The 25,227-nt window shown below is 43.5% G+C and overlaps 1 protein-coding gene across 3 annotated transcripts in view; it reads left to right on the forward strand.

Moving 5' to 3' along the window:
- Window positions 1-25,227, forward strand: part of RAPH1 (Ras association (RalGDS/AF-6) and pleckstrin homology domains 1) — a 177,060-nt gene that overhangs the window by 119,808 nt on the left and 32,025 nt on the right. For all 3 annotated transcript variants that reach the window (XM_073646406.1, XM_073646405.1, XM_073646407.1), the window contains 2 exons: window positions 3,957-4,116; window positions 6,480-6,601. In XM_073646406.1, coding sequence (XP_073502507.1) covers window positions 3,957-4,116; window positions 6,480-6,601 — 282 coding nt within the window. The remainder of the gene's footprint in view (window positions 1-3,956; window positions 4,117-6,479; window positions 6,602-25,227) is intronic.

The following is a 25,227-nucleotide window of genomic DNA, read 5'->3' on the forward strand; positions in this document are numbered from 1 at the left end:
AAGGGTCCCATGCATGCCACCATCCCTTTAAAGGGGATATGCAGGACTTTATTATTTTTTTTTTTTTTTACAATATGCATAAGAACTAAAAGGCAGTTGCTGACTACCTGCCTGTTGTGACAGACACCGATCTCTGCTGGCACAGATCGGTCACAGACCACTCCAATTGGTGATTCCACTCGGGGGCTTCCACTCATGTCCTGTCAGCAGAGCAGTTGCCCTTCTTCCGTTCTGCTTTTATGACTGGGCGTGACTGCCGACCTCATGCTGTCTAACTGCAGGGAGCCGTCTGTCAATCTCTTGACATTGACGGAGCGGCTTGGAAGAAGGAGAGCTGCTCTGTTGTCATGGAGCTGCTGAATCTCGGCGAGCCATCATCCCAGGTCAATGGGGCACTTTAGGGCCCTGGTATCCAGATCAGTACGGGTCCCGTCCCAGCAGTGTGAACCTCAGCGATCAGTAGGGTAACACTTTCTTATGAATAGATGATAACATGCTGGATGAAAATAATCCTCTGAAAAGTAGACAATGGGCAGACATCTTTTAGCAGTCTGAACTATGAATTTTTTTAGCAGTCTGAACTATGAACTAAATTCATCTTTACCATATTACAGTCCTAGACATAGGCCGAGAAGAGGACATGAACTCTAGTGCCACCTATTGGATGCAGCAATCCTAAAACTTAATATCGACCCTCTCTGAAGAAGCAATTTGCATATTTAAATATTGTATGGCATACAAGTCTCTTTAAAGGGAATCTGTTACACCCTGGGACTTATCTGACCTACTAATATGAGGCATACAAGTGATAGAAATGTAAATCTACACCGTGTTCCAAATTATTATGCAAATAATATTTTCTCAGATTTTCCCAAATTGCCTATATGAATTGCAGTCATTGTAATTTTCCAGTTAAATAACTATTAGAGTACAATTGAAAGGTTTTTGTACAAACTGCCTATGATAACAGTATATTTTTAAAAAAATAAAAAACTCAAAATGCATGTTCCAAATTATTATGCACAGCAGAGTTTTCAACCTTTTCATTTTAATAAAGAACAAAAAAATGGTCATTTTTGAAATTATAAGTATTAGCAGGTTATTACAAATTGAAATCAAACAGTTTTCACCTCAAAACTTTATTCTAGGTGATGTTACATTTGCACATAGGACCGCTTGTTCGAAAGGAGCTTCTGAACTCTCTCGTCCATTGAATTTGTCAGGTTTTGGATGGTTTCTGCTTCAATTGTTTTGCATGAGGACAGAATACCCTCCCAGAGCTGTTGCTTAGATGTGAACTGCCTCCCGCCATCATAGACACTCCTTTTGATGATGCTCCAGAGGTTCTCAATGGGGTTGAGGTCAGGGGAGCATGGGTGCCACACCATAAGTTTGTCCCCTTTTATGCCCATAGCAGCCAGAGATGCAGATGTGTTATGTGCAGCATGAGACGGGGCATTATCATGGATGAAATGATCTCGATGGTCCAGATGGATGGAGTGGAGGATGGCTGGTTGATGGACACCCCATACAAACACGGCTACGGCGCTAACCAGGAGGAGGTGGAGTAATGTTTTGGGCTGGAATCATGGGGAGAGAGATTGTCGGCCCTTTTAGGATCCCTGAAGGGGTAAAGATGAACTCCATAATGTATGTGGATTTTCTCAAACAGCACTTCCTGCCATGGTTCAAGAAGAAGAACCGTGTATTCCACAGCAAGATCATTTTCATGCATGATAATGCCCCGTCTCATGCTGCACATAACACATCTGCATCTCTGGCTGCTATGGGCATAAAATGGGACAAACTTATGGTGTGGCACCCATGCTCCCCTGACCTCAACCCCATTGAGAACCTCTGGAGCATCATCAAAAGGAGTGTCTATGATGGCGGGAGGCAGTTCACATCTAAGCAACAGCTCTGGGAGGGTATTCTGTCCTCATGCAAAACAATTGAAGCAGAAACCATCCAAAACCTGACAAATTCAATGGACGAGAGAGTTCAGAAGCTCCTTTCGAACAAGGGGTCCTATGTGCAAATGTAACATCACCTAGAATAAAGTTTTGCGTTGAAAACTGTTTGATTTCAGTTTGTAATAACCTGCTAATGCTTATAATTTCAAAAATGACCATTTTTTTGTTCTTTATTAAAATGAAAAGGTTGAAAACTCTGCTGTGCATAATACTTTGGAACATGCATTTTGAGTGCAGTTTGAGTGTTTTATTTTTAAAAAAAATATACTGTTATCATAGGCAGTTTGTACAAAAACCTTTCAATTGTACCCTAATAGTTATTTGACTGGAAAATTACAATGACTTCAATTCATATAGGTAATTTGGGAAAATCTGAGAAAATATTATTTGTATAATAATTTGGAACACAGTGTATACCTACCTGTATGCCTCATATTAGATGTCTTGTTGCTGTGAAATTTCTTTTTATTCATTCTGGTTTCTGTTGTGTTGCAGTCCTGATGCCCACAAGAAATCACCGCCTCCTGTGTGAATTATAATGTTTCCCCCCTCCTCTGCACATCACAGTGCCCTGTGACGTGCATTTGCGGTGGCCAACTCCCGCGGCTGCCAAATTCCGCGCCGGCGCACTTCAGTTTTTACAACACTTTTTCCTACCCTCTTTGTTCATGGTACCCAGGGATCGTGTGTGCAGGAGCCGGCGAGGCACTGTGATTTCCCAACGCCTGCGCACAAGATCTCTGCAGTACAAGGACCATAGACCGGAGGAAGACGTGCGCCTTGTGCAAAAAGTGAAGTGCGCAGGATGTGGCTGCCGCAAATGCACATCACAGGGCACTGCGACATGCAGGGGAGGGGGGAAATATTATAATTACCACAGGAGGTGGGGATTTCTCCGGAGCCCGGGACTGGAACGCATTAGAAACCTGAATGATTAAAAATAAATTTCACAGCTAGACCTCTAATATGAGGCATACAGGTATGTATAGATTTACATTTCTATCACCTGTATGCCCATATTAGAGGTCTGATAAGTGCCAGGGGGTGACAGATTCCCTTTAAAGACTGGGCTCTGTCCATAAGTGGAAACTTTACTGCTTAGGGCTCTTTCCCACTTGCGATGCAAATGGACGAGTGCAGTCAGATCAAAAAAAATTAGATTGCACTTGCCCCAATGTTACCCTATGGTGCATCTCACATCTGCGATTATTTTCTCATGCCGATTCGGCATGCGAAAACAATTGCTGCATGCTGCAATTGCATCCGCAAATCGGATCGCACGCACCTATATAAGTCTATAGGTGCGTGTGAAACATCGCAGTACACTCGGATACCACCCTAGTGCAAGTGTGATTCCTGCAGACGCCAGCAACAGAGGAGATGGTGATATGACTTTCTCCATCTCCTCCGCAGCTGTGCTGGGATTCTGTCATGCGAGATGATTGGAGCACAGAGCAATGACACTCGGCTCACACTCGCAGCAGAGCTGGAGCCGAGTGTCTTTAGCATATCACATCTGATGTGATTCGCTAGTGGGACCCAGCCTTAGAGTCCTAGAATTGTGAAGCAAAGCAACAACTTCTTCAGATCATAATTGCTTTTTATATTTACAAATTCTGCATTTTTTTTCAAATGTCAGTTACACTTCTGAGCTTGCGATCCATGTACATTGAGTAGCCTTGACTTTGATTCAATGCTTGCATTATTAGTTTTGGTTGCTTTTGTACTAAAACGCATCATGTGAGCGTGCGGCGTTATCTTTAGCGCGGTTTGTGGAATGTTCAATTGGATATTAGATTTTTCAAACTACTGTAAAGGATAAACGGCATTGGAGCTCCATAGAAGACGCGGGCTGCAGACAATGCTACAGCAAATTAGGAACAACATTTCCATCAAGCCAGAAACACCAATCATTCATAATGTAGTAGATGGAGGGACCCGGATCGTCCTGTCTGCAGCCTTACTCATCTCATCTTTTCTCAGCTGGTGATCCGAGTGCACATGTCAGATGACAGCTCCAAGACCATGATGGTGGACGAGAGGCAAACGGTACGACAGGTGCTGGACAATTTGATGGACAAGTCGCACTGTGGATACAGCCTAGACTGGTCACTTGTTGAGACTATTTCTGAGCTACAAATGGGTTAGTAGATCAGTTCTATATAATTGTATATGTGCACAGTAAAGTAAGGGTGCCTGCCAAGTACCAAGTATCTTTTTTATCTTTTGTTTGTGGATGTTGGCCAAAAAAAATCCAGACATGTCCTATTTTGACCTTTGTTGCAGAGTAAACTTGCCAATGCAAGTTAATGGCCTTGTGAAAAAAAAATGCAGCTAGCACTTCATGTATTTTACTAATGGGTATGAGAAGCTAATATTTTTTTTTTTAATGCATGAAAAACGAATGTAATAAGATTGCAAAATCTGACACATGGACTAAGGCCTCAATCAGACTTCGATTTCTCACTTATGGTAATTTCTGTAGTTTTGATGTGCAGAACACCTACCCATTATATTATCTGGTGCTGTTCACATGTCTGTATTTTTTTTTACGGACTGAGCATCTGTGCAAAAATCATGGAGACATGTCTGGGATTTTTTATTTTTTTTTTATCAGTGTCACAGATGAAAGTACAAATCCACGTCTAGGGGTCTGTGAACATGACAGCACGCGAATGGCGTCAGTGTGTTGTCTGTGCGCTGTTGGTGATTTAACATCGCAATATATAGGAGAAGCTTTAGAGTTTATTTTATTTCTTTATCCGTATGTGCAACTCACTGATGAAACATTGACTCCTGGATCCAAAACCTGAATGATACGTGTACCGATTAAAAAATCACTGATATCTGAATGAGGCTTTAAAAAATGGGTCCAGCTCGCTGGAAAAAGAAAAACTGTTCATCACTTATGAGTAAAAAAAAGGATGTGTGACATCAGCCTGAGCAATATGTTCAGTAATATAGTGATAACCACCACCCTGTAGGACACTGAGGACACCAGTTATGAGGAGGCTTCCAGAAAGGTATAATGTGTAATTACTTAAGCTTTATTCATGTTCCGATAGAGCTGGCAAACATCTGTGCGGATCCAGGATAAAGGGGGAACCTACTGATCTTCCAGAAGAGTTTGCAAGTCTCCTTGGTGCCACATGAGCCTCTTGGAAAGTTGCACTTTGTAAAAGTTACTTGAGATGGAGCTTGGGTGCTGCGTCATTAGATTCTGCCTAAGGCGTCAGTCACACGAGCGATGATCCTCTCTTCCAAGAGAATCGGATTGATTATGGTAATGGCACTCTGTTCAAACTGATCCAAATTTGATCAGGGTGTCAGTTTATTGTGATGAAATCCTCTAGGATGAGAGAATCCTATCACAGGTATGGAGAAGACTGAGAACTTAATTTCTCTATTGTCTGTGACTGCGTAAATCGGACTGCACTCGGATGACATCAAACTGCAGTCTGATGTTTCCCACGCTGTCATAGACTTGAATGGGAGCGCATGATCCGATTTGTGGAGCCACTTGGAGCAAGCTGTGATTTTTTTTTTTCCACAGACTGATTCAATCTGTAGAAAAAGAAACCAGATCTGCTCTGCCCCATTGTATAACATTGGTCCAAAAAAACATTGGATAGCAGTCGTCCGATGTATGCGCTGGTGTAAGCGTCCAGACACGTATGAGGGGCAGGCATGGTTCTGTGACCGTGGCTTGGTCACACATGAACCCGGCCTATGTGTGGATTGTTCTGTTACAGACATGTTAAAGACTGATCAGAAAGGGTGTGGTCTGTGCAAAAACCCGGGCTCCGTCACTTGGTGTCATTGTCACCTACAGCAGCCTGTCTGATCACTGCCTTAATCTTACATCTGCTCTAAAAACTGCGATCTGCTTCCTATGAGCAAAACTGACCATTTGTACATCCTTTTTTGTGTCTTTTTTTTTATATATATATTATTGTTTTTGTCAAGATCACCATTTATTTCTTATGATTTTTCTCAACATTTAGGAAGGAGAACCTAGTGCGATGTTAAATTTCCAAGTGTATAGCTGTGTCCGATAGTACTTGGAGTTTCTGTAATTTTATTCCTTTTCTTCATTTAAATAGTGGAACAGGTTCTATAATCCGAATAAAATGGCTTCATTTTCCCCATAATCCATCAAAGATGTAATTAAGAAAAAACAGCAACGTGTCAGTCAGTTGCTCACACTTCATCATATTTACTTGGCAGCGCTTTTCAGAACCGCTAGTTAATCCTTCTCCCCTGCAGAATGCCCCGTTGTCTGAATGGCTCGTGCCGTATTAATTGGGCTTTTTCTTTGTATAGTCATTCCTAACAGTAAACCTTCTATACATTATCGCCATACATTTAATGTAGTACAGATGACCGTGGCAGATTTTGTTTTTTAATGCAGCCACACATTATTTAATAGATAGTAACAATTGTTTGACATTTTTCATCATTTCAATTTCTCATTATCACCTTGTATTAACTTTGTCTTCTTCCCAGATCGGATCTTTGAAGACCATGAAAACTTAGTTGAGAACTTATTAAACTGGACTCGGGACAGCCAGAACAAGCTGATGTTTGTGGAGCGCATCGAGAAGTACGCCCTGTTCAAAAACCCACAGGTAAGAGAGATTGCACTATGGGGTTCACAGGGTGACCAGCATGTCGTCGTCTTATGTAATGTGTGTGTTTGTATATGTAGCTAGATAGATATCTTTTTCTATATTTATACATTTCCACCCCCCATTCCACCCTTCCAAAAATAAATCCTCGCTAAATCTGCTATTACAATGTAGCGGGTGACAACTGCGGATTGGGCTCGCTGTTCCTGGATGAGTGGCTGCCTCTCCAGAAAATCAAGATAAACTAAATTTGGAGTGGAATTTAATTTTTGTTTTTGGCTTAATTCCTGCAACACTTGGCTATACTATGAGGGTACCAAGGGATTGATTGGAAATGTCACTAGTAGGCAGATATGCAGCGATGTTAATGCTTAGAGGGGTAAATCCTGATGACAGGTTCCCTTTAATGCAGATTGAGGTATATGTACATCATTGTGGGGGATCTTGTATGTGGAGGGGGCTTGGAAGCTGAGCAGATGCCACCTATATTACATAGCTGCTATCTGTATCTAACAGCAATGGCCGGAGCTGAGCTCCAATCACTACTGTTAACCATTTAAATGCCACTGTCATTTAAATGACGTGATTGCCGATGCTCGCATGCATCGGCTCCCTGTGTCATGATCATGGGGCGCAGATGGGTTCCCATGACAGCTGTTGAAGGCCCCCGTCACTGCTGTGCTGGTACTCTGTGCACTTATCACTGCAGAACAGTACTCCCAACCTTTTTTACCCTGAGAGCCACATTGCACTCTGAGAGACAGTCGAGAGCCACAATCTGTGCGAAGAAATCATACAAGCCGTATTGCAACCAATCAGGGTTATCTAGTCATTAAATGGTTATCACTGGTCGTTAGGGGGGTATTCTAGGCTTTCCTGGTTATGCGGGTCAGTGGGCGAGTGTATCTACTTCTTTTTTCCTATGCTACATTCAGATGGCTGTTGTAAAACTTCGGCCAGTCATGTATGCAAATTTAGAAATTGACTGGCTCTATTTGCGGTTCCCTCTGATGGTCCATACCAGGGGTCCTCAAACTACGGCCCGCGGAGGACTTTCATCCGGCCCGCCGGGCTATGGGCGGAGGAGAGGAGAGAGGTGCCATTGCCCGCCCTTCCCCCCGCTTGTTCAGGGCCCCGGCAGGCGGATACTTACCTCTCCCCGTGCCTCCGCAGATCCGCTGTCTTCCGTGCTCTGCGCTTCCTGTGACGTCTCAGGTCAGAGGGCGCGGTGACGTCTTTACACCGCGCCCTCCCGAGTGCTGTCACAGGCAGCGCAGAGTGGGACAACGCCGCCGTGACGCTGGAGTCCGGACCAGAGTAGAGCAGCGGCAGCGGAAGCAAGTGAGAAGTGAGGTGAGTATTGGATTTTTATTTTTTTTTTAATGTATGGAGGCATAGGTCATTATATGGAGGGTGACATCCTGCAAGGGATATAATATGGGGGGGGTGACATCCTGCAAGGGGTATAATATGGGGGGGTGACATCCTGCATGGGGTATAATATGGGGGAAAAGGGACATCCTGCATGGGGCATGATATGGGGGGAAAGGGACATCCTGCATGGGGCATAATATGGGGGGGTGACATGCTGCATGGGGCATAATATGGGGGGGTGACGCTGCATGGTGCATAATATGGGGGGGTGACATCCTGCATGTGGCATTATATGGGGGGGTGACATGCTGCATGGGGCATAATATGGGGGGGTGACATCCTGCATGGGGCATTATATGGGGGGGTGACATGCTGCATGGGGCATTATATGGGGGGTGACATGCTGCATGGGGCATTATATGGGGGGGTGACATGCTGCATGGGGCATTATATGGGGGGTGACATCCTGCATGGGGCATTATATGGGGGGGTGACATGCTGCATGGGGCATTATATGGGGGGTGACATGCTGCATGGGGCATTATAAAGACAGGGGAGTGATATCCTGCATGGGGCATTATATGGGGGGGTGACATCTTGCATGGGGCATTATATGGGGGGTGACATCCTGCATGTGGCATTATATGGGGGGTGACATGCTGCATGGGGCATTATAAAGACAGGGGAGTGATATCCTGCATGGGGCATTATAAAGACAGGGGAGTGATATCCTGCATGGGGCATTATAAAGACAGGGGAGTGATATCCTGCATGGGGCATTATATGGGGGGGGGTGACATCCTGCATGGGGCATGATATGGGGGGAAAGGGACATCCTGCATGGGGCATAATATGGGGGGGGGGGGTGACATGCTGCATGGGGCATAATATGGGGGGGGTGACGCTGCATGGTGCATAATATGGGGGGGTGACATCCTGCATGTGGCATTATATGGGGGGGGTGACATGCTGCATGGGGCATAATATGTGGGGGTGACATCCTGCATGTGGCATTATATGGGGGGGTGACATGCTGCACGGGGCATTATATGGGGGGGTGACATGCTGCATGGGGCATTATATGGGGGGTGACATGCTGCATGGGGCATTATAAAGACAGGGGAGTGATATCCTGCATGGGGCATTATATGGGGGGGTGACATCTTGCATGGGGCATTATATGGGGGGTGACATCCTGCATGTGGCATTATATGGGGGGTGACATGCTGCATGGGGCATTATAAAGACAGGGGAGTGATATCCTGCATGGGGCATTATAAAGACAGGGGAGTGATATCCTGCATGGGGCATTATAAAGACAGGGGAGTGATATCCTGCATGGGGCATTATATGGGGGGGGGGGGGGGTGACATCCTGCATGGGGCATTATAAAGACAGGGGAGTGATATCCTGCATGGGGCATTATATGGGGGGGGTGACATCCTGCATGGGGCATTATATGGGGGGTGACATCCTGCATGGGGCATGATATGGGGGGTGACATCCTGCATGGGGCATTATATGGGGGGGGGGAGGGACATCCTGCATGGGGCATTATAATGACAGGGGAGTGATATCTTGCATGGGGCATTATATGGTGTGAGAAAGGGACATCCTGCATGGGGCATTATAAGGGGGGAACAGCCTGCATGGGGCATTATAAGGGGGGGAAAAGCCTGCATATGGCATTATAAGGAGGAAACAGCCTGCCTATTGGGAACATTTACCTGCCCATTGAGGACCTATGCTGCCTATTGGGGCATTATTAGGGGGGGAACAGCCTGCATATGGCATTATAAGGGGAAGCAGCCTGCCTATTGGGAACATTTACCTGCCCATTGAGGACCTATGCTGCCTATTGGGGACCTATGCTGCCTATTGGGGATATTTACCTGCCTATTGGGGACCTATGCTGCCTATTGGGTACATTTACCTGCCTATTGGGGATATTTACCTGCCTATTGGGGACATTTACCTGCCTATTGGGGACCTATGCTGCCTATTGGGTACATTTACCTGCCTATTGGGGATATTTACCTGCCTATTGGGGACCTATGCTGCCTATTGGGTACATTTACCTGCCTATTGGGGATATTTACCTGCCTATTGGGGACCTATGCTGCCTATTGGGTACATTTACCTGCCTATTGAAATACCGGTTGATTTAACTTTACTTGTTCTTCATTTTAAATATTGTATTTGTTCCTGTATTGTTTTTTTTACTTCAAAATAAGATATGTGCAGTGTGCATAGGAATTTGTTCATAGTTTTTTTTTAAAACTATATTCCAGCCCTCCAATGGTCTGAGGGACCGTGAACTGGCCCCCTGTTTAAAAAGTTTGAGGACCTACAGTGGATGGGTGCAACAACCGATTTTTGCACATCACAAAGGCTAACATTTTATAGTACATGGGCCGAAAATAAGTTTGTTTGAACTGAAGGCTGTATTAAGATATCTGTATATCACGGTCCCACCGTGATTTTTCAGACTGACTGTTGGACTCCTGACCTGAATTCAAACAGCCTCATAGGCATATATAAGTTCAAGATAGGAGACTTGCAGTCAGTCCTTAAATGGTGGTTTCAGACCATGATATATGAATGTCTGAATGAGACCTTTTGCCAAATTCAGCCATCTGTGTTTTACAGTCCGAGCACGGTCCATGATGCACGGAGTGACCTTGAGTCTCCCGAATTCGACAGCCTCATAGGGATATACATAGCTACCAACTATGAAAGCTAAGAAACAGGGGGACACACTGTAGTGTGACTAGATTTACTTTGCGCTAAGTCGGCAACCTCACCCTCAAAACCCCTATATATAATATAATATATATATATATATATATATATATATATATATATATATATGCCCACACAGAGAACTTGCTCCTAGTGAAGCCTGTTAGTATTCCCACACAGTATGGTGTCCCCGCAGTGCCCTCCTTACGGTGTGATGTCCCCGCAGTGCTCTCCATACGGTGTGATGTCCCCGCAGTGCTCTCCATACGGTGTGATGTCCCCGCAAGTGCTCTCCATACGGTGTGATGTCCCCGCAGAGCCCTCCTTACGGTGTGATGTCCCCGCAGTGCTCTCCATACAGTGTGATGTCCCCGCAGTGCCCTCCATACGGTGTGATGTCCCCGCCGTGCTCTCCATACAGTGTGATGTCCCCACAGTGTACACACAGCTTTGCTCATCAATACATACACACACCTTGCATGTGTCCTGCTCCTCATCTCTGCTGCCTAGCTATTGGATGTCTCCTCCACTGTTCAGTCCATGCAGAGACTGAATATCCTGCCAGGACCTATAGGTAATATGAGAACGTCACGTGGCAACAAACAACAACAAAACATTCGTACTGCTCTTTTCTCATTTTGGGCTCAAAGCACCACAGGTACTGGGTGGATCTCCAGTCTCTGCATAGACTGAATGGTGGAGGAGGATCTGATGGTTCCCTGCGCCTCCGTTGTATGCAAAAGTGTTCGTTTCCTGAGAAGGCAGATACAACTGAAGTCAGGACATAACCCTTACTTCTAGCGAGACAGCTCCCCAAATTCAGGATAGGCCCACTGGATCATGGATGGTTGGGAGGTATGGAGCATATATGAAGTTGTCAAGTTTGGGTCGGGACCTGTGGCCGGTCCGTGCTCTGGAGTCTGTACGTGGACTATACTTGGACTGTGATACATGGACGTCTGAATTCTGCCTCACTGATACTGCCCTGCATCAATTAAATCATTGATTGCATCCGAAGTGACATACAGTTGAAACCAGAAGTTTACATACGCTATATAAAAAGACACACATGCATGTTTTTCTCAATACCTGACATGAAATCAGAATAAAATTTCCCCTTTTAGGTCCATGAGGATTACCGTAATTTTTAATATTTGCCTAATGCCAGAATAATGAGAGAGAGAATGTTTTAAGGCATTTTTATTACTTACTGCAAAGTCAAAAGTTTGCACACTAAGATTACTATGCCTTGAAACAATTCTGGACTGCCCTTATGATGATGTCATGTGTATGGAAGCTTCTGATAGGATTTGTTGCAACGTCTGAGTTAATTAGAGACACACCTGTGGATGTATTTTAATGCACACCTGAAACACACTGCTGCTTTGTGTAGCATAATGGGAAAGTCTAAAGAGAATTGTGGACTTGCACAAGTCTGACTCATCCTTGGGTACAATTTCAAGATACCTGAAGGTGCCTCGTTCATCTGTACAAACAATTTATATGCAAGTACAAACAAGATGGGAATGTCCAGCCATCATACCGCTCAGGAAGGAGATGGGTTCTGTGTCCCAGAGATGAACATGCTTTGGTCTGACATGTGCATATCAACCCAAGGACAAAAGCAAAAGACCTTGTGAAGATGATGGCGGAAGCTGGTAAGATTGTGTCAATATCCACAGTGAAACAATTACTGTATCAACATGGGCTGAAAGCCCACTCTGCCAGGAAGAAGCCATTACTTCAAAAGAAACATAAAAAAGCCAGATTGTTTGCAAATGCACACAGGAACAAAGACCTTAATTTTTGGAGACGTCCTGTGGTCTGATGAAAGTAAAATTAAACTTTTTGGGCATAATGACCATCATTACGTTTGGAGGAAAAAGGGCGAAGCTTGGAAGCCTAAGAACACCATCCCAACTGTGAAACACGGGGGTGGCAGCATCATGTTGTGGGGATGTTTTGCTGCAGGGGGGACTGGTGCACTTCATAAAATAGATGGCATCATGAGAAAAGAAGATGATTATGTGGCAATACTGAAGCAACATCTCAAGACATCAGCCAGAAAGTTAAAGCTTGGGTGGAAATGGGTCTTCCAAATGGACAATGATCGACGCATACTGCCAAAATGGTAACAAAGTGGCCTAAGGATAACAATGTTATCAATGTTTTGGAGTGGCCATCACAAACCCTGATCTCAATCCTAATGAAAATGTATGGGCAAAGCTGAAAAGGCAGGTGCGAGCAAGACGACCTACAAACCCGGATCAGTTACACCAGTTTTGTCAAGAGGAATGGGCCCAAATTCTGACCAACTATTGTGAGAAGCTTGTAGAAGGATATCCCAAACGTCTGACCCAAGTCATTCAGTTTAAGGGCAATGGTACCAAATACTAATGAAATGTATGTAAACTTTTGACTTTGCAGTAGGTAATAAAAATGCCTTAAAACATTCTCTCTCTCTCATTATTCTGGCATTTGGCAAATATTAAAAATTATGGTAACCCTAATTTACCTAAAACTGGAAAGGTTTATTCTGATTTCATGTCAGATATTGAGGAAAACATGCATATGTGTCTTTTTATATAGTGTATGTAAACTTCTGGTTTCAACTGAACAGATAATAGCATCCCCGTCAGATCACTTATTCTTAGTTGTGCTGTTCTTAAAGGGATTGTCCACTTTCTGTAACTTAGTCACTAAAGTGTGTAAAGTACATAACATAAATTCAGTGTAACTGCACTTACCGTATTTTGTGGATTATAAGACGCACCGTACCATAAGACGCACCTCAAATTTTGGGGTGTAAAATAGGAAAATGTTTTAAATAAAATTATGATGTGTCTTCTAGTCCGTTTTACAGTAGCTTACTGGGGGCGCCGGCAGAGCGGAGGTCACAGGAGACGGGGTCGCTGCTTCAGGAGGCCGGCAGCGTCAGGAGTGGGGCGATATTGCGGGCCCCGGGCTGGGAGGAGGGGGCGTCCAGGTGGTGCTAGGCTGCAGGCCCTGGGCTCTCATAAGATGTTGGCGCCGGTAAGCGAAGTCCCCTTTCCCATTGACTTCCCCGCGGTGGGTTTCGGGAAAATGGCCGCATCTTATGAGGGCCCAGGGCCCGCTGCATCACCTCATTCCTGCCGCCACCTGCCTCCTGAAGCAGCGACCCTGCCTCCCGTGACCCTGCTCCACCGCAGCCACCCTCCACTCTCCCCCACTCTACCCCCAGTAAGCAACCTCCGGATTATAAGATGCACCCCCATTTTCCTTCCAAAGTTGGAGGGTAAAAAAGTGCATCTTGTAATCCGAAAAATACGTACTTGGCAGACCGTGAAGATTTCACTTGTTAGTTCTGCCCTGTGCTCGACTCTGCTCAATAGTGTGACTGCTTGCGACGCTGCTGCAATGTTGATTGCACGGTGTGCATCAGGAGGCAGAGTCAGCTGCACTGAAGGGGATGACGTCACCAGCAAGGGGGAGAAGGCAGCCTTAACCTCTTCATGGCTAGTCCTCCTCCTCTTCGTCCAGCTGGTTGCTGTCTGTCTGCTAGGACACTTAACACACTGAGGAAGCAGACGACTGTGAGCCACACAGCAGGGGTCTGCCAGCCACATGTGGCTCGTGAGCTACAGGTTGATAAATTGTGTTATGGTGGTCCTGTGAAAACTCAGGAGATAGGGAGTGCGGGGAGAGTGATGATTGTGGAAATTAACTTTGTAAATTTGCTGACCAAGTAATTGTTAATTGTAGAATAGCTAGCATTGCATAGAATACTATAGATTAGTTTTAGATATGGAATTAAAACCTACTCTTTTAAGTGTACCCCTAGTTAAAGGGGTTGTCCACTACTCGGACAACTCTTATGAATCGCCTGAATGTTCTCAACGTTTTGTAAAAAGGGCCCCATTGATGCCCTTAGGAAAAAAGGTATAGCAGAGTACTGCAGCTCAGCTCCTATTCAGTTGAGTAGGAGCTGATGTGCAGTTCTTGGCAGTAGGCCTACACTGTATGGAGTTATTCTGTTCTGCTCCATTAACTGTTTACATCCAGCTGTCATTGAAGAGGAAGACAGATGATCGATGGGTGCCAAGTGTCTGACCTCCCACTGATCTGATGTTAAAGACCAATTCTGTGAATAAGTCATCAATATCAAAGTAATGGATAATGACTTTAAAGGGAATCTGTCAGCAGGTTTTTGCTATTTAGTCTGAAGACTGCAGGAGATAGAGGCTGAAACAGATTTCAGTGATGTTATTTATTAACCTGTGTGCTGTTGTTTACTTAGAATGAAGGTTTTATGACCAGGAGATTATCATTGCCCTGACTAACTGACAAGTTGCCCGACCACACCCCCTCCTGTGATAAGCCGCTCCATGTCGATAGACAATGTACAAACAGAGACTGGTATTAAACTAAAAGAACCATGAGAATGAATGGCATGAAAAATATAAATTTTATTAGATCAGAATTGTAAAAACTTACATATATAAATACATGAAGCATACATAAATGGGACAAAAAGTGCAATGTGTCGCCATCTACCCTCTGTGGCTCCACTTGGTATTTGTGTAAGCACCTTTCTCCGTTCGGCGTCCTTCTCACTTGGAATGTACTGTTTGGCTCTATCACTAAGTTAATATTATGCCTTTGGATAGGTGACCCACAACTTCTATATGGACCTCAATTGCCTAATTCAGGTTTAGCATATTTTTCCCTTGTGGGGCCACGGTTTTCCCTGCACATTGCACTTTTTGTCCCATTTATGTATGCTTCATGTATTTATATATGTAAGTTTTTACAATTCTGATCTAATAAATTTTATATTTTTCATGCCATTCTTACTCATGGTTCTTTTTGTTTGGCATGTGATACGAGTAGGCTTTTTTTCACTGGTCCCGGTTATACCAGGGATCCAACCATTTCTCTGCATGGATTATGTTGGTTGTTGTTTATATGCAGAGCCTGGTGTGGGTGGGGGCAGTTTTCTCAGCTCTGCTTCATGCTACATTTAAGAACTGATTGTGTCACAACGGCTGCACCCAGTAATCTAAGTGATACATCGTAATCAGGGTCTCTTTTCCTACATTATGCTGCCCTCAGATGAGGTAGCAAAAACCTGCTAACAGATTCTCATTAAGATTTCAGTTAGTGATCTAATTGAAAATGGACCTGGGCCTGGATAGTAATACAGGAGGTCTCTCCCTTCATGAGCGTATAAGGAGAGACTTGTCAGTCACTGACAGCGGGCAGGGTGAAGCTGCTGGGGACCCGCCTGTTCCACTAGTCCCCGTTGGTTTTTAAAGTACTTTTTCTCTGATATGCCACAGTGTTTCAGAGTCAAACATACCTGGTTGAGATCATAAAGCCGGTGTCTGATACATGCAGCTTGTGGATCGGGCCGCATGTATCAGCTGTCAGGTTCCCTTTAACTGATGGAAAATAAATGCCGCTGATCTGCTCATTGAGAGCTTTTTATGTAAACGATAGAATCCCATTTTCTGATTTTTTTTTTTTCCTCTTTTGAACGAAACACTCTTCGATCCGCCTGCTGAAACCTGTTTTGAGATAAATATTAAAATCCTTGAAAGGTTTCTTTATTTGTATCTGTATGTGCACATTGATATTTCACCGCCTCAGCTGAATCCGACATCTATCGAAAAATGGGCAGTCAATACTTGTGGCTTTGTAATGGCTGGCTAGTCATCCTCTACCTAGCACAGAGGTACTTTACTATTGAAGTGCTGAGATGCCATGAATTTCAGAAGAAATGGAGGAGAGTGCATATTCTGGCATGAGTAATTATAGCTTTCTTTCTGCTAATCGCTATCTAGCACCCGGGGGTTTAGGGATTTCTAATTACCTTGACACCTGCAATGTCTGGAGCAATGCGGCTCAATCCATTGAAAGAGCTGTTAATGCACATGTTCATGAGCATCCAGTTTTAAAGGCTCTGTGTGATTCTGGCTTACAAGAACAATGAAGCTGCTTGCCGGAAAGACTCCTCATATGAAACAATTCTGCAAGGCCGCAGTAATAGAGCTGCTGCAGTATAATAGAGGAGCCTTGTTTAAGGCGAAGCATTTTTGACTCCAGCCCAGCTGCCAGCTCCATTTGATTATTCCAGTAAATCATTAGAAATAAAAATGGCTCTGATTTTTTTTTTCTATTTAAGCATCATTCTTTTTGTACAAATGATTCATCATCTCTATTTTACCTTGCAGAGCACACTGTAATCTTATGTCCCTGCCTTGTCTCAGTGATGAAGACGATTATGTAGAAAGATAAAAACTCCTCCATTTTCTAATACAGCGAACAGTTTCATCCTAATTACCTATTCAAATTATTGCAATTTAATGGGAATTTGTTAGTAAAATCAACCCCCCAACACTCCCCCACCAAATGGTATACATGAGCAGGTAGGTATTTGAAAGCAAATTCCATTGACACCTTTATATCTTTTATGGGTTGCTGCATTCTCAAGGAATTAGTGTGTTCATATGCGAATTAGATGTTAAGTTCTCTGATCCTGGTGCCTGATATCACTCAGTGAGCTATCAATCAAGCTAAAGAGGCTTGTGCCCTGTCAGGAAACAACTGCAGGAGTGTTCTGTCACGCCCAGAGCAGCACTTAACAAATGAAAATTTCTCGGAAATGCAGCAACAGATAGAACATATAAAGGTGTCGAGGCAGTAACATTTCAAAGGCCTATATGCCCTTATATCCAGTTTTTGGTGTTGATCTTGCTGAAAGATTTCATTTTGAACTAGTGAGATAAAACAAGGAATGCAATGACATTTTAGAATAATTATAGGAAGAAACATTAATATTTGCCAAATTGGACTACATGGTTGGTCACATAGCTATTGGGCTGTTTTGTGCATTTTTGAGGATAATAGAGCTGGTGTGGGTTGAGTTTTGAAAAAAAAACAATTACTGGGTTGTGACTTTGTAACCATGAATAACAAATCTATTTGTTATAAATAATCTATATTTGTAGTATGTGTGTATTTATAATATATATGTATGTGTGCAAACACACAACTGCCTTTTCCGGCACAAAAAAAGATAACTGAACCAAATTTAAATAACTTCCATATACCGCACGGCCTCAGCCGTTTAAATGAAGTGCTTTTCCTGGACTTCAGCTGATCTGAGCAGCACATGCAAGGCCCTGCACACCTTGCATAACAGAGACAGACTGAGACAGACACAGCTGTCTTAAATCAGGTCTTCCAAGACCTGGACTGGATGTAAGTGAGCAGCTGATTCCCCTCCCCCCCCCCACCCCCTTCCCCAGCTCTTTCAGCTGCTCGTAAAACCCGGCCCTATGATCCGGGCCCATTAAATGCCTGTCAGCACTATGTGTGCTGGAGCCTGCTTTTCCGAGTCCTACATCACCAAGGCTTGGCACCTTGGGGACACATACCTCCCGTCCATGACCTGTCCGGCTGCAACCTTACTATGTATGTGTGTGTGTATGTGTGCACGCACGTGATACCTATGGAGCAAAATGCTTGATGATTTTCTACTCAAAATTATAACAAAGGGCATTGTAGCAAGTAAGTTTCTACACATTACCATAGATGAGGATTATTTACTGTTAGAGCAGTGAGGGTTGCTGATAATATTGGTGTTTTGTTCAGTCTTGCCCCTCCAGTTTAACATTCACCTAGGCTAAAAATGTCGACTTGTTTTGTTTTATTGGTACTTTTCTAAATAGGAAAATGAACATTTGAGAAGTGACTCTGATTGGAGGGAAAATTTGGTGAAAATCTTGATCACTTTGATACGACATTACATTGTCACGGGTGTGTTGGGTGTGACAGTCGTTCTGGAGCCGGCTGCAGCAGGTCACTGCGCTTGGCATTGCAGACGCCTTCTTGATTCTCTCATCTCTTTAGTATAGTTATATCCTTCTTCCTTTAGGACCCAGCATCTACCTCCACCTTCTGCTGCTGATTGACACACCCTTGCTTGGTAGTTAAAAACTCTGTTTCTCCAGAGAGGCGCCGGTGATAGTTTTATGTACCTCCGTGGAAGCTTGGAGCACTAGCAGTCGGCCAGTGTCTTCTCTGGTGCCCTTGGAGGACAGTTGGTGTTATCTCTCTGGGGTCTGCTCAAGCTAAGTGTATCCCCTTTATTTGTTTACTTTGTTGTCTTTAGTTTGTAGTGAGGCCTGGCTAGTGCTCAGCCCGCCCCCTCCCTATCTAGGGCCAAGCTCTAGGGACATTCAGGGCTTAAGTTCCTGCTCTGTGATAGGTGTGTAACCTATAGAGGAATGATAAGGTAGGCAGGGTGATATTAAATATTCACATATAGTAAAAGGAAAGCCAGCTCACCCAGTACTTATAATATAGCTTGCACGGAACCAGGTTGATCCACACCAAAATATGCTAAAAATAAAAAGGATTGTTGTTCCAGCGTCTGGTAAAATAATTCTCTCTTTATTTTTCGTCCATTAAAAACTTGCAAAAATTACAATGGTTGCATAGACAGGGCAGGGGAGCAAGACGCGTTTCAAACGCTCACTTGCGTTCTTTATCACTGCTTACAGCTGTAAAGAACGCAAGTGAGCGTCCAGACCCTGGAACAACAATCCTTTTCCTCTCCCTCTTCCCTTCGTGTTGCACTTAGGGTATGTGCACACAGTGCGGATTTGCTGCTGTTTTGACCCTGTTTTTTTATGCAGCATCAAAACCGCAGCGGCCAGATGTTACAGCATAGTGGATGGGATTTCTAGAAATCCCATGCCCACTAAGCGTTTTTATGCACCTGCGGATCACCCGTGGAAACTGACATGAGGTGCTTCTTTCCAGACCGTAGCATCTCAATTTCTCTTGCGGAAACGCCTGCGGATTTTCACCATAGACTTGCATTAGATGTGGAAAATCCGCATGCGCAAAAACCGCATGTGTGTTTCAATAGCGTTTCCGCAGCGGAAACCCACACAAAAACACTACATGATGATCAATAAAGTTTGTTTAAAAAACCCTATTCTCTGAAACTCTGTAAATTTCAACATGAAGACATGAAAAACGCATGCGGCAAAACCGCACCAAAACCCGCAATTAACCTAATTTGCGTATTAAGTGCGGAAATGGTACAGAAATTCTGCAGCGTCAAAACCACAGCAAATCCGGACCGTGTGCACATATCCTATCAGGGCCATAATATACATTATACTATAAAATGCAGCTGTACTTAAAGTACTCCATACAACTCTGTACAATATTCACAATTTTCGCAGCTTTTTTTCCGTAGATTCATTAAGGATATGATAATGTGTGATCAGCATAAAGGAGAACATGCTCGAGGCTTTATATTCATTAACAATAACCGGTGTAAGATTTCAGAAAGAGATCATGAAGGTTCAGTGTCACAATGCATAAAGCCAGATACAAAGCCATAACAGAAGATCAAGAGAAGTGCTAAGGAGAAGGAATGATCAGTGAGAGATGTGTGATGGGCTAGGAGGCGAATAGCATGAACAAGAGGTTATTGAGTTTCAGGAAGGCACTCAGTGGGTGTAGTGAGGCCGTCTAACCAGCCAAATCGTGTGCGCTCTGTGTTTGATCTGTGTGATTTGGGGGCCATGTTTTTATAAAGTTAAGAAATAGAAATTGGGATATACTGAAGTGTTGTCCATTTTTTCCTTTTACAATGACAAGCGGTAACCAGTTTTAGACTTCAATTATTTTCCTTTTAACTCTTTCTTTCTTTTCCTTCATCCTTCCTTTCTTCCTTCGTTTTAAAGTTATCGCCTGTCCATTAGGTAGGGAATAACTTTCCGATCACTCGGGGTCTGTGCGCCATAGACCCCATAAATCACGAGAATCAAGATTTTGAAAAGCCTTAGCTGAATTGAGCATAGAATCATAGAATCATAGAATGGTAGAGTTGGAAGGGACCTCCTGGGTCATCTGGTCCAACCCCCTGCTCAAAGCAGGATTCACTAGATCATCTCAGACAGATGTCTGTCCAGCCTCTGTTTGAAGACGTCCATTGAAGGGGAACTCACCACCTCTCGTGGCAGCCTGTTCCACTCATTAATCACCCTAACTGTCAAAAAGTTTTTTCTAATATCTAATCTGTCTCCTCCCATTTAGTTTCATCCCATTGCTTCTAGTCTTTCCTTGTGCAAATGAGAATAAAGATGATCCTTCTACAATGTGACAGCCCTTGACATATTTGTAGACAGCTATTAAGTCTCCTCTCAGTCTTCTTTTTTGCAAGCTAAACATTCCCAAATCCTGCAACCGTTCCTCATAGGACATGGTTTGCAGACCAGTCACCATTCTGGTCGCTCTTCTCTGAACTTGCTCCAGTTTGTCGATGTCTTTTTTAAAATGTGGTGCCCAAAACTGTACACAGTATTCCAGATGAGGTCTGACCAAAGAGGAGTAAAGACCGATAATAACTTCACGTGATCTAGACTGTATGCTTCTGTTAATACATCCCAGAATTGTATTTGCCTTTTTTGCTGCTGCATCACACTGTTGACTCATGTTCAGTCTATGATCTATTAGTATACCTAAGTCTTTTTCACATGTACTGTTGCTTAGCTCTATTCCTCCCATTCTGTATATGCTTTTTTCATTTTTATTGCCCAGATGTAGTACTTTGCATTTTTCCCGGTTAAAAACCATTCTGTTGGTTGCTGCCCACTGCTCCAGTTTATTTAGGTCTTTTTGAATCCTCTCTCTCTCTTCTCTAGTATTAGCTATCCCTCCTAGCTTTGTGTCATCAGCAAATTTAATCAGTTTACCCTCAATTCCTTCATCTAAATCATTGATAAAGATGTTGAACAATACAGGTCCCAGGACGGAGCCCTGTGGTACCCCACTTGAGACATTCATCCAGCTGGATGTGAAGCCATTTACAACCACCCTTTGAGTCCGATCACTAAGCCAGTTATGAATCCACCTAACAGTTGCCTGGTCCATTGCATACTTGGTCATTTTTTCAATAAGGATGATGTGAGATACTTTGTCAAATGCTTTGCTGAAGTCAAGATATACTATATCTACAGCATTTCCCTGATCCACCCAGTCAGTGATTCTGTCATAGAAGGAAATTAAGTTAGTCTGACATGACTTGTTAGTTACAAACCCATGCTGACTCTGGTTAATCACTTCATTCTTATCCATGTACTTACATACATGTTGTTTAATAATTTGTTCAAAGATCTTTCCTGGTATAGAAGTCAGACTCACCGGCCTATAGTTCCCTGGGTCCACCTTCTTCCCCTTTTTGAAGATAGGAACAACATTTGCTCTTCTCCAGTCTTCTGGGACTTCTCCTGTTCTCCAAGAATTTTCAAAGATTATGGAGAGTGGTTCTAAAATTTCTTCTACAATCTCCTTCAGTACTCTGGGGTGTAATTCATCTGGACCTGGAGACTTGAACTCATTTATGTTAGCTAAATATTCCCTCACAATCTTTCTGTTTACTGATAACTTGGATTCCTCTATTCCTTTAAAAGGACAGTGAAGATCAGTTGATGTTACATTTTCTTTCTGAGAGAAAACAGATGCAAAATAGGAATTAAAAAGTTCGGCCTTCTCAACATCCTCTCTTACCATTTCTCCATTTTCATCCTGTAAAAATCCTATAGCATCTTTGACTTTTCTTTTACTTTTGACATACCCCCAAAATCCTTTTTTATTGCTTTTGACATCTCTTGCAAGCCTTAATTCATTGTCAGCTTTAGCTAACCTGATACGTGCCCTGCAGGATCTGCAGACTGCATTATAATCTTCTTTAGATATGCCTCCCTCTTTCCATTTAATAAACATTTCTTTCTTTCTTTTTAGCATGTGTTTAAGTTCTGTGTTCATCCATCCTGGTTTCCTTAAATGCTTCCCATTCTTCCTACTTTTCGGGATTGTTAACGATTGTGCTTTGAGAATCTCATTTTTAAAAATTTCCCATCCTTCCTGGACATTTTTGTCCTTAAGGACATCCAGCCATTGGATCCCTCCTATTCTCTTTCTGAGTCTCTTAAAATCTGCCTTTCTAAAATCTAACCTTGAAGTTTGAGTCTTCACATGTCTTCCTCCTCTAGTTATCCAAAATTCTATAATAGCATGATCGCTGCCTCCTAGGGTCCCAGCCACCTTTACCTCCTCAACCATTTCCTCCCTGTTTATAAGGATTAGATCCAAAGTAGCAGATCCCCTTGTTTTCTCCCCTACCTTTTGGAAGATAAAGTTGTCAGCAAGAGAGGATAAGAATTTGCTTGACCTGTTAGTTTTACTTGAGAGAGATTCCCAACAAATGTCTGGATAGTTGAAATCTCCCATGACCACTACGTCATATTTTTTGGAGAACTTGGTCATTTGATACATAAAGAGTTCATCCATATCTTCAGCTTGCCCAGGTGGCCTGTAGTAAATGCCTACAATGGTGTCCTTTCCGTTGTTCTCTCCTTGTATTCTTACCCAAACAGTTTCCACAGAACTCCCAGTCTCTGAAGCTTCAATCTCTGTGCAGATATACGCTTTTCTAACATACAATGCAACACCTCCTCCTCGTTTATCAAGTCTGTTTCTTGCAAATAAGTTGTATCCTTTTAGCCTTTTATTCCAATCATGTGTATCGTCCCACCAAGTTTCAGTGATTCCAATGACATCATATTCCTTTTCCTGCATTAGTAGTTCCAATTCTCCTTGTTTGTTGCCCATGCTTTGTGCATTTGTATAAAAACATTTTAGTTTGTGATTGGTTTCTCTTCCTCCCATATTTTTATTATTTAGATTTTTTTGTCTTTGTTCTTCTTTTCCACTTCCAGTAGCAGAGATCTCAATAGTATTTGTCAGCTGTATGGCTTTTTCTGGCCTTTTGCTTCCCTTCCCACATTGTTCTAGTTTAAAGCTCTTCTGATGAGTGTAGCAAGGCGACTTCCAAATACATGTTTTCCAGTCTTCGTAAGGTGCACCCCATCTCTAGCAAGTAGTCCATCGTATAGGTAATTCATTCCGTGATCCAGAAATCCAAATCCTTGTTGACGGCACCATCGACGTAGCCAGTTGTTCACCTGTAGAATCTTATTCCACCTCATTGTTCCATGGCCATCCACTGGGAGGATGGATGAGAAGACCACCTGCGCTCGCAATTCTTTCACTTTCTTGCCTAAGTCTTCAAAGTCACTGCAGATGGTTGCCAGGTCCTTTCTTGCGGTGTCATTTGTCCCCACATGTATTAGCAGGAATGGGTAGTGATCTGTAGGTCTGAAGAGTCTTGATATCCTGTCAGACACATCTTTAATTTTTGCTCCTGGAAGACAGCACATTTCTCTTGAGGTTATGTCTGGTCTGCAGATAGCTGCCTCTGTTCCTCTTAACAGGGAATCCCCCATGACCACCACTCTCCGTTTTTTCTTCACAACATTCTTCTTTCTCCATCCAGGAGGATTCTGAGGGCTTACAAGGTCATTCATTGCTGGCAAAGTCTTATCTTGCTGTATTTCTTCATGGTTCTCCTGTGTGAGAGCCTGGTACTGGTTCCTGAGCAGTATGGGTGCTGACTGCCTCTCGATCCTCCTGCTTCTGTGGGTCACATGCTTCCATTCCTCTGTTTCGTCAGGTGCAGTTCGAATTTCTTCTCTTTCTGAATCATGAAGAGATAATTCTGCTCTGTCTAAGAACTCTTCACCTTCCTTAATGATTTTCAAGGTAGTTAACCTCTCTTCTAGATTTCGCAACTTTTCCTCCAACAGGGACACAAGCTTGCATTTCTGGCATGTGAAGTCTGGCTTTTCCACTGGCAAGTCTGTGAACATGTAGCAGGATATGCAGCTCACCAAATGGCTCCTGGACTCTTCCATGTTCTTATTGTTAATGTTCTGAAAACAGTGAAAAAAGCTTAAAAAAAAAGCTTCAAAATGCGCGCGCCGGTAGGCGCGCGGTTTACCGATGTCCTCTTTTCAGCTCCAACAGCCAAAATCCAGTGTTCTTTGAGCTCGCGGAGACTCTTCACTTACCCCAAAATGCAGTGGGAATATGCAAATTATCTCCTCAGGACTCCTCCCCTGGTTTACCGATGTCCTCTTTTCAGCTCCAACAGCCAAAATCCAGTGTTCTTTGAGCTCGCGGAGACTCTTCACTTACCCCAAAATGCAGTGGGAATATGCAAATTATCTCCTCAGGACTCCTCCCCTGGTTTACCGATGTCCTCTTTTCAGCTCCAACAGCCAAAATCCAGTGTTCTTTGAGCTCGCGGAGACTCTTCACTTACCCCAAAATGCAGTGGGAATATGCAAATTATCTCCTCAGGACTCCTCCCCTGGTTTACCGATGTCCTCTTTTCAGCTCCAACAGCCAAAATCCAGTGTTCTTTGAGCTCGCGGAGACTCTTCACTTACCCCAAAATGCAGTGGGAATATGCAAATTATCTCCTCAGGACTCCTCCCCTGGTTTACCGATGTCCTCTTTTCAGCTCCAACAGCCAAAATCCAGTGTTCTTTGAGCTCGCGGAGACTCTTCACTTACCCCAAAATGCAGTGGGAATATGCAAA

Source organism: Phyllobates terribilis, unplaced genomic scaffold (genome assembly GCF_046119375.1).
Source record: "Phyllobates terribilis strain yellow unplaced genomic scaffold, ASM4611937v1 Scaffold_9__5_contigs__length_417890890, whole genome shotgun sequence".
In the NCBI taxonomy this organism is placed as follows: domain Eukaryota; kingdom Metazoa; phylum Chordata; class Amphibia; order Anura; family Dendrobatidae; genus Phyllobates; species Phyllobates terribilis.